This window comes from Mercenaria mercenaria, chromosome 10 (assembly GCF_021730395.1).
Source record: "Mercenaria mercenaria strain notata chromosome 10, MADL_Memer_1, whole genome shotgun sequence".
Classification (NCBI taxonomy): Eukaryota; Metazoa; Mollusca; class Bivalvia; order Venerida; family Veneridae; genus Mercenaria; species Mercenaria mercenaria.
In genome coordinates, this window is record NC_069370.1 from 24,746,585 (window position 1) to 24,762,814 (window position 16,230).

Sequence of the window (16,230 nt, forward strand, 5' to 3'; positions counted from 1 at the left end):
TGAGGAAAGAAAAATGATTTCACAATGCAACACTTTTTTTATGTTAAACCAAACAAGCTTGTAAATATATATGAATTAATAATAAACTGAAATCATTTTCTATATAACATTTGTAATCATTCATGCTTAAAATTGAAGTAAATAGAGCTAGTCTTATGTTTTCTCATGCTTTGAATTTGATGTGATATGTGATAATTATGAGGTCAGTAATGGTGAAAATCTCTTTTCTCAGAAAACTGTTTTTATATAAAATATACCGTAATAATTCTATTTATAGCCCATGCTCTAATAAGCGCCCACTCCCGACTTTTCGGGGAAAAAACGGCCATTTTTTTCGGAAAAAATCAAAAATACGATGTTATCTAATAAGCGCCCATCCTATAAATCCAATGAAAATAATCCTACCTTTTAATTGTTTAAACAGCGAATTTTCTTATTTCCATTCTGATGTGAGATCGCACTTCTCTTTTCTTATCTTTAATTCCGTATATTTTATATGTACACGGTATTTCAATGCCCCCATGTTCAGACATGCATGTCAGTATAGTTCCGATAGAATGATGATTTTTAGAAACATGAAAACCTTTTATGGCTGCTTTTACTGACACTAACACACATACCGCCGTATACTACATGTACTGTGTATTGACCCAGGTAAAGATGTGCTTATGCAAAGGCGCGCGCTTTTCTTAATTACGTCACGTCACTAGTCTGGCATTTCGAGACAGGGGTACCGCAAGGGAAATTTAATCAATACTGGATTCGAGGCATTTGATCTTTAATAGGCTGTTGTTTAAATTTATATCTTGTGTATCTGGCCTCTTGTAAATCATAGAAACCGCCTAGTCCTTCATTCTTTTCACTTTGGAAAGCCATAAGGAAACACTAGTCGTATTTAATTAATTGCCGCTTAAAGTACCGATGTAGTACGTTCGTTATCAATTTCTGTGCGACCATTACATACATGTAGTCGCCGACACCAGTATTTTCGAAAATAAATGTTGCATCAATTTTGAATGATTGGTTGTGATTTGTCTCTAATATTCGCCCATCCCTAACTTTTGAACAGACCAGTTTTCTAATAAACGCCCGGGCTATAAATAGAATTATTACGGTACATGTTGTATTCTGTATTACAGACATGGGGAAGATTTGGTTATATTTTCTGAAGCACAAAATTTGTGCCTACTTCAAGGCAAATCTGACGTCACGTGAACCAAAATACACTATTAAAGAGCAAAAATTTGTAATGTATACCAGATAAAAGCTTAATTATTGTTGGGAAATTAAATGTAATTAGAAAGTGTTAAGAGTAAGCTTCAATAGATAGCACTAGTAGTTTTGAGAAGGGTAAAACTGTTGATAATACTGTTGGTTTTTGGTCATATTTCAGTACATATTCGCAGATGAAAACAGCAGATTTATTTTCACAACACGTGATTATGGAAGAACAATATTTAAAAAGATGGTGCCATTTAAACCAACCAAAATTTTGTTTCACAAAAGCTACTACAGCCTGGTGCTTGGTATGGATGATAGCAGTACAGGAGATGGTATGGTATGTATGTCAGGTATCTAATTATGCTCTACCAGCTTAGCTCAGTAGGGAGAGTGCAGATCTATGGATCACAGGGTCATGTGTTCAAGCCCTAGGCGAGGTGTATGTTCTCCCTGACAATTTGATAAAATACATTGTGTCTTAAATCATTCGTCCTCCACCTCTGATTCATGCGGGGAGGTTGGCAGTTACTTGCAGAGAACAGATTTGTACTAGTACAGAATCCAGGAACATTGGTTAGGTTAACTGCCAGCTGTTACATAACCGAAATACTGTTGGAAAAATGGCGTTAAACCCAAAACAAACAAACAAATCTACCGAACATTGTGTGCTGGCTATATAGGAAACAAGTTGTCCAGTTCCATTCCATTTGTCCCTATTGTGTCCCTTCCCATCATGTACCGTCCCATTCTGCCTATCTGTGCAACCATCGCAGGTTTACAGCATGTTTGTAGGATCATTAGATATGTTTACCTACTAGGTCCTACAACTCTTGACTTGTTTTGACAATTTATCTTTGTGACATTTCATTTTATATTTCTGAAACCTGGTCATGCATTTGATTGAAATTTCACACAAACTTTTGATATTTTGATGTAAATGGAGATTTAAGTTCTGTTACTCTAGTTTTTAGCCTGACTTTTCGACGTCATCACCCTGCTTCAATATTAAACATCTCATCTGAAACTACTTGTCAGAATTACGTATTAAAAAGTTGTTCTTACGGCAACAAAGTTTTGAAACATTTTATGAAATGAGTTCTGAACTCACTTTGGAAGTACAAGAGATTATTTCTAATTACTTGTAATCTGATAGACTGATATTAGTAAAGATGGAGAACTTGCAGGTCATTTTTTGTTTTTCTACATCTAAAACTGTGGATTTCTGTTGCAACAAAACTTATTTCTATATTTATGGCTGGACAACAGTGTAGTTTACTCATGTTGTGCATGTTAATTAGGACAAAGCTCACGTCATTGCCCTGTTGACAAATGCATTCAGTACTAATTTTTAGCCCACCATCATCAGATGGTGGGCTATTCAAATCACTCTGCGTCCGTGGTCCAACGTCCGTCCTTCCGTCCTTCCGTCCTTCCGTTAACAATTTCTCGTTATCGCATCTCCTCAGAAACTACTGGGGGGATTTTGACCAAACTTTGTCAGTATGATGTATTGGTACCCTAGTTGTGTCCCCCTGAAAATCAGACTGGTTCAACAATTTATGAGTGAGTTATGGCCCTTTGTTTATTTCTATATTTTACATAGATTTATATAGGGAAAAACTTTGAAAACCTTCTTGTCCAAAACCACAGAGCCTAGGGCTTTGATATTTGGTTTGAAGCATCATCTAGTGGTCCTCTGCCAAAATTATTCAAATTATTTCTCTGGGGTCAAATATGACCCCGCCCTGGGGGTCACATGGTTTATATAGTCTTAATATATTGGGAAAAACTTTGAATAACCTCTTGTCCAAAACCACAGGGCCTAGGGCTTTGATATTTTGTATGTGACATCATCTAGTAGTCTTCAACTAAGATTGTTCAAATTATACCCCTAGGGTCAAATATGGCCCCGCCCTGGGGGTCATATGGTTTACATAGACTTATATAGGGAAAAACTTTGAAAATCTTCTTGTCCAAACCACAAAGCCTAGGGCTTTGATACTTGTAATGTAGCATCATCTAGTGGTTCTCTACCAAGTTTCTTCAAATTATGCCCCTAGGGTCAAAATTGGCACCGCCCCGGGGGTCACATGGTTCATATAGACTTATATAGGGAAAAGCTTTTAAAATGTTCTTGTCAATAACTACAACATTCAAATTTGGACCACATGTATATTTTTAAGTGGCAAGATGAACCTTGACATGAGTTGACCTTGATTTTGACCTAGTGACCTACTTTCACATTTCTGTAGCTACAGCCTTCAAATTTGGACCACATGTATATTTTTGAGTGGCAAGATGAACCATGACATGAGTTGACCTTGATTTTGACCTAGTGACCTTCTTTCACATTTCTGTAGCTACAGCCTTCAAATTTGGACCACATGCATAGTTTTGTGCACTGGAAAAAACGTTGACCTTGATTTTGACCTAGTGACCTACTTTCACATTTTTGAAGGTACAGGCGTCAAATTTGGACATATGCATAGTTCCGTGTTTCAAAATTAAATTTGACATTGATTTGACCTAGTGACCTACTTTCACATTTCTCAAGCTACAGCCTTCAAATATGGACCACTTGCATAGTTTTGTGTACTGAAAAAAACTTTGACCTTCACATTGACCTAGTGACCTACTTTCACATTTTTGAAGGTACAGGCTTCAAATTTGGACCACATGCATAGTTTCGTATTCTGAAATAAAATTTGACCTTGATTTTGACCTAGTGACCTACTTTTACATTTCTCAAGCTACAGCCTTAAAATTTGGACCACTTGCATAGTTTTGTGTACTGAAATGAACTTTGACTTTTACATTGACCCAGTGACCTACTTTCACATTTTTAAGATACAGGCTTCAAATTCAGACCACATGCGTAGTTTTGTATTCCGAAATAAAATTTGACCTTGATTTTGACCTAGTGACCTACTTTTACATTTTTCAAGCTACAGCCTTCAAATTTGGACCACATGCATAGTTTTGTATACCGAAACAAACTTTGACCTTTACATTGACTCAGTGACCTACTTTCACATTTTTGAAGGTACAGGCTTCAAATTTGGACCACATGCCTAGTTTTGTATTCCAAAATAAAATCTGACCTTGATTTTGATCTAGTGACCTACTTTTACATTTCATAAGCTACAGCCTTCAAATTTAGACCACTTGCATAGTTTTGTGTACCGAAATGAACTTTGACCTTAAGATTGACCTAGTGACCTACTTTCACATTTCTGTAGCTACAGGCTTCAAATTTAGACCACATGCATAGGATTGTGTACCGAAACACTTTGACCTTGACATTGACCTAGTGACCTACTTTCACATTTCTCAAGCTACAGCTTTCGAATTTGGACCACGATGCACAGTGTTGTGTACGGAAATGAAATTTGACCTTGAGCTAGTCAATAAGTCTAGAAATTTGGAACACTCAAAAATGGCACATTGGTGGGCGCCAAGATCACTCTGTGATCTCTTGTTAAAATGTTCAGTTCTTTTCCCTGTTTATGAATACATTTAATGCTGATCCTTCAAATGTTTGCTTCTTATCCCTGTTGATAAATGCATTTAAAATTTGTTTTTTTCACCTTCTTTCCCTGTTGATGATTTCAATTATCCAAAATTGCAAGCACTATTTTATGGATTTGCACGTTTCATTGTGGTATATACCTGTCTAAAAAACACACAAAAAATAACATTCAGTCACTGTACTTTAAGTTTTTACAGTGGTTACTAAGTTGTTTTCTTTCCAGAGTATCAGAAAATCAAAAGAGATGTTTTTCAATTTCAAGATAGAACAGAAAAAAAACCCAGCCTTGTTAAATTGAGCTGCACCATGAGAAAACCAACATAGTGGGTTTGCGACCATCGTGGATCCAGACCAGCCTGCACATCTGCCCAGTCTGGTCAGGATCCATGCTGTTCGCTTTCAAAGCCCATTGCAATTAGAGAAACTGTTAGCGAACAGCATGGATCCTGACCAGACTGCGCGGATGTGCAGGCTGGTCTGGATCCTTGCTGGTTGCAAACGCACTATGTTGGTTTTCAAATGGCACGGCTCAATTGTATTTCCTCTTCTGACAGATAAAAATACACTTCCTGATTTTTTTAAAATTTTCGTAACTGCAGGAAAAGAACACAATCATAGTCGTGTCTATTCAGTTTTTATGCTTACTGTCAGAAAAATAGGTTTTAGCTATAATTTAGTGGTTGTTTTTTTCGTTTTTTTAGTTCGTGATTTTTTTAGACTGACATCAAATCGTGCATGCAGTCTCATGGAAAGGACTACCCTTGATATTATTGCTCCAGTGTTGTTTATAGGAAAATATTTTTGTTCTTTATGTTATACATATAAGATAAATATTAATTTATTCAGTATTGAATGACTCAGTAAAATCTGTTTCTGTTCACGCTGTGGTATTTAATATGATCTAAACTACCGGGTATTTTGTGTATTTTCTGTCAAATTTGTTCAGATGAGGTACCTCAGTTTTCTTTTAGGGGTCATTAGAATGACCTTCAAACAACTTTGTTTCATGAATCACTTGTTTGATCTTTCATCAAACTTGGTCAGCAGCATCACTGTAATGCCCTCTTCAGATTGTAATGCTGGCCATTAAAAAACTGAAAAAGCTGTAACATCTTGTTTCTCATTAACTTCCTGATGGTTCTTCATTAGTCTTGGTTTGTTTCATCACTGAAAGGTCCCCTCTCAGTTTTATTTGAATGAGGGCACCTGGTCCTGTTTCAGGGTGGTTAGAGCTAGAAATTTCTTGCATACCAGACTGGGATTTATGGTGATTTCACCGGTGCTGGAAAACTCCATCTTACACCCTGGGGTGTTAAGATGACTCTCGTGCTGTAAACAACATAATATAAGGAACTACATCTGTTCCTTGAAAGGTCTCTTCTCATGAACCACTCAATGGATCTTTATCAAATTTGGGCTGTTGCATCATTGTAAGGTCCTCGTTCAAATTGCACAAAGGAGGGTGCTTAGCCCCTTTTAGCTAAGATTCTAAAAACCTTTAAACAACTTTTCATGAACCTCTTGATAAATATTTATCAAACTTGGTCTGTAGCATCATTAAAAAGACCTCTCCCAGATTTGTTCAAACGGGTTCACTTGGCCCATTTAAGGGCTGCTACCACTAAAAGATAGAAAAACCTTCAAAAGACTTCTTCTCATGAACTGCTTTATCAATCTTTGAGAAACTTTGGTCTGTAACATCATTGTAAGGTTCTCTCCAAATTTGTTTAAATGAAGGCATTTTGCTGGAGCTATAAATAGGAAAATCTTTGTATGACTTCCTATGAACCATTCGGTCTGTGACATCATTATAAGATCATCTCTTCAGGCTTTCCAGTGCTCCTACTTTTTCTTACTTTTCCTCCTTTTCCCTACTTTCTTGAAAGTGCTCCTATTTTTTATCCCCCCGCCAAAGGCGAAGGGGATGTTAGAAATGCTCTCCGTCCGTCCGTCCATGCGTCCGCAACAATCTTTGTCTGGAGCATAACTCCAAAAGTACTGGAGGGATTTTCTTCAAACTTCATACACTGATAGAACACATTGGGAGGAAATGCAGTGTGAAAGAACAATAACTCTACCTTGCCTATACAAGAATACAAGATACAAGAATGACTTTGTCCGAAGCATTTCTTCTTCATGCATGGAGGGATTTTGATGTAACTTGGCACGATTATACACCATCATGAGACGAAGAGTCATGCGCAGTTCCCTCCTTTAGAATTACTTCCCTTTGTTGTTACTTTAAATACCTTTTATTGTAACTTTTTCATTACTAGTCATAGGGAAAAATCGAGACCACTTTTCTGTAGTACGACAAGCATGCTAAATCCAATTTTGAGGTGTATTTTGACCAATCTCTACAGATAAAGATTTTTATGTGGACTTTTTTTTTTTTTTTTCTTTTTTTTTTTTTAAAGATTAACTTCCTTTAGTTGTTACTATAAATATCTTATATTGTAACATTTTTGACCCTAGGTTACTCTCCAATTTTAGGTGTATTTTATTATATATAAGGTATCTCTACCTGGTAAGGAGTTTTTTTGTGGACTTTAAAAAAAAAGACTTACAATGATTACTAAACAACCACAAAATTAACATTCCATTCGCAAATACAGCTGCTAGAGTAAAGAAATTTGCCTTGATGGACATATATTGTGACATTCTGGAAATCTTTTTCCCCAGTTAGCTTTCCTTCCTTCTTTTTACAGTAGCCATATAGAAAAACATCATAGCTATACTTTTCATGAAAATTAATAAAATTTAGCAGTAAACACCTCCTACTGACTTATTCTTTCTTCCACATCTTAAACCCTGATGCGGCCGCAACAAAAAGGTTCTTCAAAGCTTTCCCCAAAATTAATACTTTCAGACACTAACTTGCCAGGAACTTTAGCCTTCAATTATTATATGCCCGGCGGGGGGATTAGCCATGTGTAACATGGCTCTTGTTTTCCTACTTTTCAATAAAACCTCCTGTTACTCCTACTTTTTCATATCAGAAGTAGTAAAAATGCAATTTTTGAATCCCAGAATCAGAATTTTCTCCATGAGGGAGGGGGGGCCGCACCTACCCGAAATGAATGTAAATTAACACTTAGTGTTTTTGTCAGTGTTCAAAAAGGTATATACTGTGGTTTATGAAAGTAGTTTGGATTCTGTAGCTGCGTCTTTAGTGCATTCTATTACAAAACTGAAATGTTGTTGATTCCAGTGCAAAAGCCCTTTTTTGTCCCAAAAGCTCTTTTTGTCAAAGTTTGTAGCTTACATGAACTTTTACTTTTTTCGTCAAATTTCTTGATTTTTCCCTACTTTTCTCCTACTTTTTTGCCACATTTATTCCTATTTTCCTCCTACTTTTTTGTTACAACTGGCTGGAAAGTCTGTCTCTTATATTTGTTCAATGGGTGTACTCGAGCCCCTTTTAGGGCTGCTAGATCTAAAATTAGAATGCTTATGAACTCCTAGATGGATCTTCATCAAACTTGATCTGTAGCATCATTTTAAGGCCATCTTTTCATTTTGTTCAAATGGGGCTAAGTAATTGGACACTCAACCACATGTCCAGCCTGACTAGAGCTAAATATAGGAAATAATGCTGAGATCTTGGGTGTGTTTTTAAGGTCAAGTACAAACTATCAATGAATTCCCAGGCTAGTCTTTTTGCTATGCCCAGATATTGCTTTACCATTCATCCTGGAATTTAAATGAAGCGTTATTTAGAGACTCTCTTCAAAAGCAATCAGTAACTATTATAAACAAGTAAATTTGACCAACGTCTCCTATACTATAAAATGATATTGATGTCAAAGCTTTATTACACTAGTGAATTAATTTCTCTCCCGGGACATCAAACATGATAAGCAGATTTTATTCACAATGTATTTGTTGAATTACCAGGCATAATATTACTTTAATATGTTGTTCTGTTGCAGCTGTACCTCTCCAAAAATTTTGGTGAGTCATGGCAGGGAATAAAGAGTAATGTACGGACATTTTACTGGTAAGTTTAAAGCAACAATAACAACAGACAAGTTGATATTTCAATATTTACATTCACCCTATTCTTTTCCATTGAAAATTATGATGTTCATTTCGTATGAACAGCAAAAGGAAAGGAGCGAAATTTATGTCATCGCAGCTTAGTGATAACCGGCCACTGTTTTGACAACGTCCACGTTTAGTCAGGGAGAACGTTCCTTAGATGATGTCGCAGTAATTCCATGTGTTGAACAGAATGGCCGGGAAGCTGATTTTAATGTTAAATGCCACAAACTATGTGCAATTTATATTATCATGTTTACAAATGGAAAGGAAATATAACGTAAATATAAGAAATGAAGCTATTTATTTCGGTGTTCATGTGAAATGAACAACAGAATAGGATCGGCAAATTAAACATGAATCGCTAGCACAATTCATGGATTTGCCGATCCTATTCTGTCATTCATTTCGCATGAACACCAAAATAAATAGCTTCATTTCTTAATTGACTGGAAGGCTTAGTGTAATGTAGATTTTATTTGAAATGCAGCTTTGTTATGTTTTGTATTAATGAGTTGTTGACATGGGGACTACAAGTTTGACTCAAAAATTCTTTCTACAATGTGAAAAATATTAAGGATACACTGAAAAACAAAAACAAGGTTGTTTATTTTTACCAAGACTGATTTTTAGCTCACTTAAGCACAAAGTGCTCAGGGTGAGCTATTGCTATCACTCAATGGCCATCATCTATCCATCCACACTTTTCCTCTGAAACTTGGCTAAGATGTTTTTTGGGTGGTCTTCTTCCAAAATTGTTTGAATAAGGGCTTTCAGAACTAAAAATAGAAAAATTTTCTAATGACATCTTGTAAACAGTTTGTCTGATTTTTAAATAATTTCACACAATGTAACTCTCTTCGAAGAGAGTTCATATTCCGATTTGTCAAAAAACATGGCCACCAAAGGGCATGGTCACTTTTGCCGATAGGTACATAGTGGAAACTTTGAAAATATTTTTGTCAGAAACTGTTGGCCTGTTTTTAAAATAATTTCACACAAGTATTCCTTGTGTCACCCTCTACCAAGATTATTAATATTATTCTGATTTGTATAAAAACATGGCTGTGAGGGTTGTTTCCCTATATGTGTATGGTGGAAATTTGAAAAAACCTTCTTGTATGCAACAGTTGGCCCGATTATGTCTCCCACCACACAATGGTGTGGGAGACATATTGATTTACTCCAGTCTGTGTGTGTGTCTGTCTGTGTGTCTGTCACAAAGCTTGTCAGCACTCAAAGTCAAACATTTCTCATCCGATCTTCACCAAACTGAACAAAATGTGTTTAGCCATAAGACCTCGGCCAAGTTCGTTAACCAGCCAAATCGGCCCAGGCATTTTTGAATTATGGCCCTTGAATTACTGATTGGATCAACTCGTCCAGACCATCTAATTGAATCCACTCATCTAGACCATCCAGAGAAACTAGTCATTTTTAGCTTGACTATACGAAGTATAAGGAGAGCTATCCTACTTGCGTCGGCGTCGGCATCTTTCCGCGTCCCCACCTTGGTTAAAGTTTTGGTGCACTTTCTCTTTTTTCAACTTATCTCTGTAATTACTGGATGGATTTGATTCAGACTTAAAATACTTATTCCTCATCATCATCACATCATCTGACATAAGGGCCATAACTCTGGCACCAGTATTTCATGAATTATCCCCCCTTTTCACTTAGATGTTCAGGTTAAAGTTTTGATGCACTTTCACTCTATCTCTGTTATTACTGAAGGGATTTGATTCAGACTTAAAATATTGTTCAAAACATCATCACCCACATCATATGACACAAGGTGCATAACTTCGGCACCATTTTTTCATGAATTATTCCCCTTTTTACTTAGAATTTCGGTTAATTTTTGGTGCACTTTCATCTACCTCTGTTATTACTGAATGGATTTGATTCAAACATAAAGTAGTTGTTGGCACCCATCACCCACACATATGACACAAGATGCATAACTCTGGCACAATTTTTCATGAATTATTCCCCTTTTTATTAGAATTTCCCAGGTTTAAGTTTTATGCACTTTCACTCTATCTTTGTTATTACTGAATGGTCTGATTCAAACTTAAACAATTGTTTAACACCCATTACCTTATCATTTTGACACAAGGTGCATAACTCTGGGCCCAATTTTTCTGAATTATTTTCCCTTTTTTTACTTAGAATTTTAGATTAAAGTTTTGATGCACTTTCACTTTGTCTCTTTTTATTACTGAATGGATCTGATTCAAACTTAAAATGGTGTTCAAACTTCATCACCCACACCATATGATGCAGGTGCAATAACTCTGGCACCAATTTTTCATTAATTATTCCCCCTTTTTACTTAGAATTTTAGGTTGAAGTTTTGATCACTTTCACTCTGTCTCTGTTATTATGAATGGATTTGATTCAAACTTAAAATAGTTGTTCAACGTCATCCCCCCACACTATATGACACAAGCTGCATAACTCTGGCACCAATTTTTTTAAAATGAATTTGCCCCTTTTTGCTTAGGATATACTTATATTGTGTTTTGATACATTTTACCCTTTACCTTCTTATTACTTTAGTTGATATTTTTGACAGACTCAGGCTATTGTGCAATATCTTCATCCAAAATTAGAGTCATTAAACACTCCAGTGACAGCTCTAGTTTCCTCAGATGTGCCCAGTTTCACTATCCAGCATCGAAATAGTCTAGCACGCTGTCTCCTGTGACAGCTCTTGTTCATAGGGCAGTTGTGGGAGACATGTGCTTTTCTCAAAAGTGTCTCTAATTTTACACAACTGTTTCTTGGGTGTCTCATGAACATGGTACAAATTATTCTGTTTTGTGGAAAAAAAAACATGGCTGCCAGGGTGTGTGGTCACATCCATGCAGTTTGATCATGATCTGCAGTGTTCACAATTCAGTCAGTATCTTTTTCGTGTGCACCCCTTTTAACAGTTAATGATACTGTCCAAATTGAAAGACGGACAAGTTCATTATAGAAATTTAGCAGAGTAAGGGTTAAACCTTTAGCCTGCTATATTTCTAAAATGGACTGGCCCATCATTATAACGCCACAAAACGAAGTTGCGGGGGGAGATTGGGGGGAGTGTGGGTATATAGGAGTGAGCTTGTCTGTCTGCTGGTTTTCATGGCTTCCGGACAAAAACTCATGAAAGGCTTGACAGATTGAAGTAAGTTTTAGTACACAGGTATAACATTATAAAATACAGGTCATGCTCGACTTTCACCCCCCCCCCCACCCCACCCCACCCACAACAGTTAAACCATTTCTGGATGATAAAATCTGATACTTATGTAAGAACTTTTTTTTCCTTTTTATTCATGACCATTATAAACTGATCAAACAAGGCTTTAAATAATGGAACCGATCAGCTTTTGTTAAAGCTCTAGTTGGTTTTAGAATCTCAGTTTTAACAGTGTGTAACATGTTTTGCCATGTCCAGATTTGACTTTGGGTTGTTCCCAGATAAATAAAATGAAGCCATTAAGTCTGGTAGTTTATTCCCCTTAATGTTAACATTAGAGGAGAAAAGTATATGGTACTAAAATGAACCAAACCTTTGACATCCCTTATCGGTAAATTGGTTGTATAGTGTAATAATATATTCTGTAAATGGGCTCAGCTCTTGTGCAAATAATTTTATTTTTTACTTTACAGATTTTGTTTTTATCTTACCTGAGCCAAAGGCTCATGGTGAGCTTTTGTGACTGCTCAATGTCCGTTGTATGTCCGTCAACACTTTCTAAAAAAATCTTCTTCTTGAAAACCACTGGGCAGATTTACACCAAACTTCACAAGAATGTGCTTTGGGTGGCCCCCTTTCAGAATTGTTCAAAGAATTGAATTCCATGCAGAACTCTGGTTGCCATGGCAACCGAAAGGAAAAACTTTAAAAATCTTCTTGTCCAAAACCACAAGGCCTAGGGCTTTGATATCTGGTGTGTAGCATCATCTAGTGGTCCTCAAGATTGTCAAGATATTACCCTAGGGTCAAATATGACCCGGCCCCAGGGATCACATGGTTTATATAGACTTATATAGGGAAAACTTTGAAAATCTTCTTGTACAAAACCACACGGCCTAGGGCTTTGGTATTTGGTTTGTAGCATCATCTAGTGGTCCTCTACCAAGATTGTTCAAACTATCCCCCTAGGGGTCCCAAGTTTTACATAGACTTGTATTGGGAAAAAAGTTTAAAAATCTTCTTGTCTGAAACCACAAGACTTGCCTTTGATATTTGGTTGTAGCATTGTCTTATGGTCCTTCACCAAAATTGTTCAGAATGTACCCTCGGGGTGAAAAGAGGCCCTGCCCTTGGGGTTCAAAGTATTATATAGACTTATATAGGAAAAAAACTTTAAAAATCTTCTTGTCTAAAACCACAGGACCTAGGCTTTTGATATTTAGTATGATGCTTTGCCTAGTAGTCCTCTACCAAAATTTTTCAAATTACGCCCCTGGGGTTAAAAGAGGCCCTGCCCTGGGGTCAGTTATATAGAAAAAAATACTTAAAAAAATATCTGATCCTATTTCCAAGAATTATTATATTATTATTTATTTCAATATTTGTTAAATTATAATTACCTGATGACCCCAAGTAATATGATTGCACTTGACTGTGACTTTGACCTGCTGACCTACATTCTTGTTTTTTAAGATACATCCTTTAAATTTGGATTTTAAAACTGAATTTCATTGACCATGAATGTGACCTACTGACTTTCTTAATATTTTAGCATCAGTAAACATGTAGCTCATATTACTCAGGAGAGCGATCCAGGGTCATCATGACCTTCTTGTTTATATTTTAGGGATGATGGAAAGTATGCTAAAAATGGTACTAATAGTACATGTATCTATATCTTACGCCTTACAACTGCTGATCTTGGTACTGTGATTCGGAGCTGCGATTTCTTTGAAAATGATGAAGTAGAGTTACTTACCTTTGTTCATGATTTTGAAATCCAAGGTCCATACATGTTTGCCACTAGAAAATTGGTGAGTTCCTTATATAATTTCAGGCTTCAAACACAACCATGAACAATTTCATACCTTTACTTGCTTTAGTTTTGTTTAACTAAACGACAACTGGAATCATGCTAGAATTTCTCTTCTAACCACACAGCATAATTGATAAGGCATCACATACATTGTAACTTATGTTTCAGTAACACAAACGAACAAGTAATTAACACTTCATGTACATTTATATTTGACAGTTATTATTAAGAAATGTTTTGGTGATAGAAAAGTGATTAAAACTTCACTTATATTTAACCCTAAATATGCTGGACGCAATTTATTCTGCTTTTGTGACCAGTGCAGATCATAATCTTCACTGTTCACCATTCAGCCAGTATCTTTTTGGTGTGCACCCCTTTTAACAGTTAATGGTTTTGTCCAAATTGAAAGATGGATAAGTTCATTATAGAAATTTAGCTTGGCAAGAGTTAAATTGTATTGAGGGAATGAATATTAACAGTTTTCATGTATATTTCAGAGACTGCTTGGAGGCACCGGTACTGCTCATCAGATCTATGTATCATATTATAGAGGGCGCTTCTACAATTCCCAGTTTCCTCATGATTTAACACATCTGGTAAGTATGGTAATTTATTTTATGGTTCACCAGCTTGTTAGTCTTGATGGAATGCGGAAGTAACATGGAGGGAAGGGGTTATATTGTTTTGCTCATGCAGGTGTGGCAGTCAATCTGTTAATAGGTCAGTAGACCATGATGAATAGCTAGAGAATGCTGGGGGCTACTTTGGTAAGTAGATTATTGTAGGCTTAGTAGGTCAAAGGTCAAGAGCGTAACTGTAAAATGCTCAGACTTAAGACAGTCAGACTACATAGGATGATTGCCAGTAGTCAGCAGATGACCCCAGTTGCATGGTGTTAGTAGGTTGAAGGCCATTGCCAGGTGAACAGTTCCTTATCAGTACCTGGAGAGGTCTTTGACCTTCAGCTGTCAACTATAGGATGATTATCCGTGGTTATAAGATGACCCACTTTAGGTAATTATGTCAAAGGTCAAAATGTCAATGATCCTGAGACTGAAAATAGATTTCATTCAATAGCAAGAGTCAGCTTAGGCCTACAGTTATCAATTGATATAAAATTATTGCCAACACCTGTATTATGTTAGGGATCAGTTGGTCAAAAGTCAGTAAACTTGAGGAGAGAATGGTCTTAGATTGATAGGTAGAGAATGGTTGGACCAACAGCTGCAAAACTTCATTAGGATGATTGCCTGTGGTAAGTAGATGACCCTTAATAAGTAGATGACCCTTAATATTTTTGGGATAAGTAAGTCAAAGGTCAAGGTTACAATGACCTTAGAGTGAAAATGGTTTCAGATCAATAGCTGGAGGACACTTGGGCCTGAAACTGGCAAACTTCATAGCAGGATTGTTTAAAGTTGGTAGCTGACTTATTGCCCCCAGCCAAAGGCGAAGGGATATAGTCCTGTCTATCGGTGGTCTGAAACCATTCTCTGACATGGTGTGGACTATTTAAATAAAACAGGTTAGAAATGTTAACTGCTATAGGGAAATGCCACTCAGCAAGTTTTGGTCAGATTGCATGTTAGACAAGATTTATGGCCCTTTTTATACGCCCGTTTGAAAAACGGGACGTATTATGGGAACGCCCCTGGCGGGCGGGTGGGCGGGCGGCGTCCACAGACCTTGTCCGGAGCATATCTTCTACATGCATGAAAGGGGTTTGATGAAACTTGGCACAGTTTTCACCATCATGAGACGGAGTGTCATGCGCAAGAACCAGGTCCTAGGTCTAAGGTCAAAGGGCACACTTAGAGGTCAAAGGTCAAATTCAAGAATGACTTTGTCCGGAGCATATCTTCTTCATGCATAGAGGGATTTTGATGAAAGTTGGCACAATTGTTCATCATCATGAGAAGGAGTGTCATGCACAAGAAACCAGGTCCCTAGGTCTAAGGTGAAGGTCACACTTAGAGGTCAAAGGATACAAGAATGAAAACTTTGTCCGGAGCATTTCTTCTTCATGCATAGAGGGATTTTGATATAACTTGGCACAAATGTTCACCCCCATGAGGCGGAGTGTCATGCGCAAGAACCCGGTCTCTAGGGCTAAGGTCAGGTCACACTTAGAGGTCAAAGGATACAAGAATGAAACCTTGTCCGGAGCATTTCTTCTTCAGCATAGGGATTTTGATATAACTTGGCACAAATGTTCACCACCACGAGACGTAGTGTCATGCGCAAGAACCCGGTCCCTTGGTCTAAGGTCAAGGTCACACTTAGAGGCCAAAGGTCAGATACAAGAATGACTTTGTCCGAAGCATTTCTTCTTCATGCATGGAGGGATTTTGATGTAACTTGGCACAATTATACACCATCATGAGACGAAGTGTCATGCGCAGTTCCCTTTTAGAATTATTTCCCTTTGTT

At 36.9% G+C, this 16,230-nt stretch overlaps 1 protein-coding gene across 3 annotated transcripts in view; it reads left to right on the top strand.

Moving 5' to 3' along the window:
• LOC123560877 (sortilin-related receptor-like) overlaps positions 1-16,230 on the top strand; it is a 91,264-nt gene that overhangs the window by 36,646 nt on the left and 38,388 nt on the right. For all 3 annotated transcript variants that reach the window (XM_053552535.1, XM_053552534.1, XM_053552536.1), the window contains exons 4-7: positions 1,394-1,558; positions 8,683-8,750; positions 13,609-13,795; positions 14,298-14,396. In XM_053552535.1, the coding sequence (XP_053408510.1) occupies positions 1,394-1,558; positions 8,683-8,750; positions 13,609-13,795; positions 14,298-14,396 (519 nt within the window). The remainder of the gene's footprint in view (positions 1-1,393; positions 1,559-8,682; positions 8,751-13,608; positions 13,796-14,297; positions 14,397-16,230) is intronic.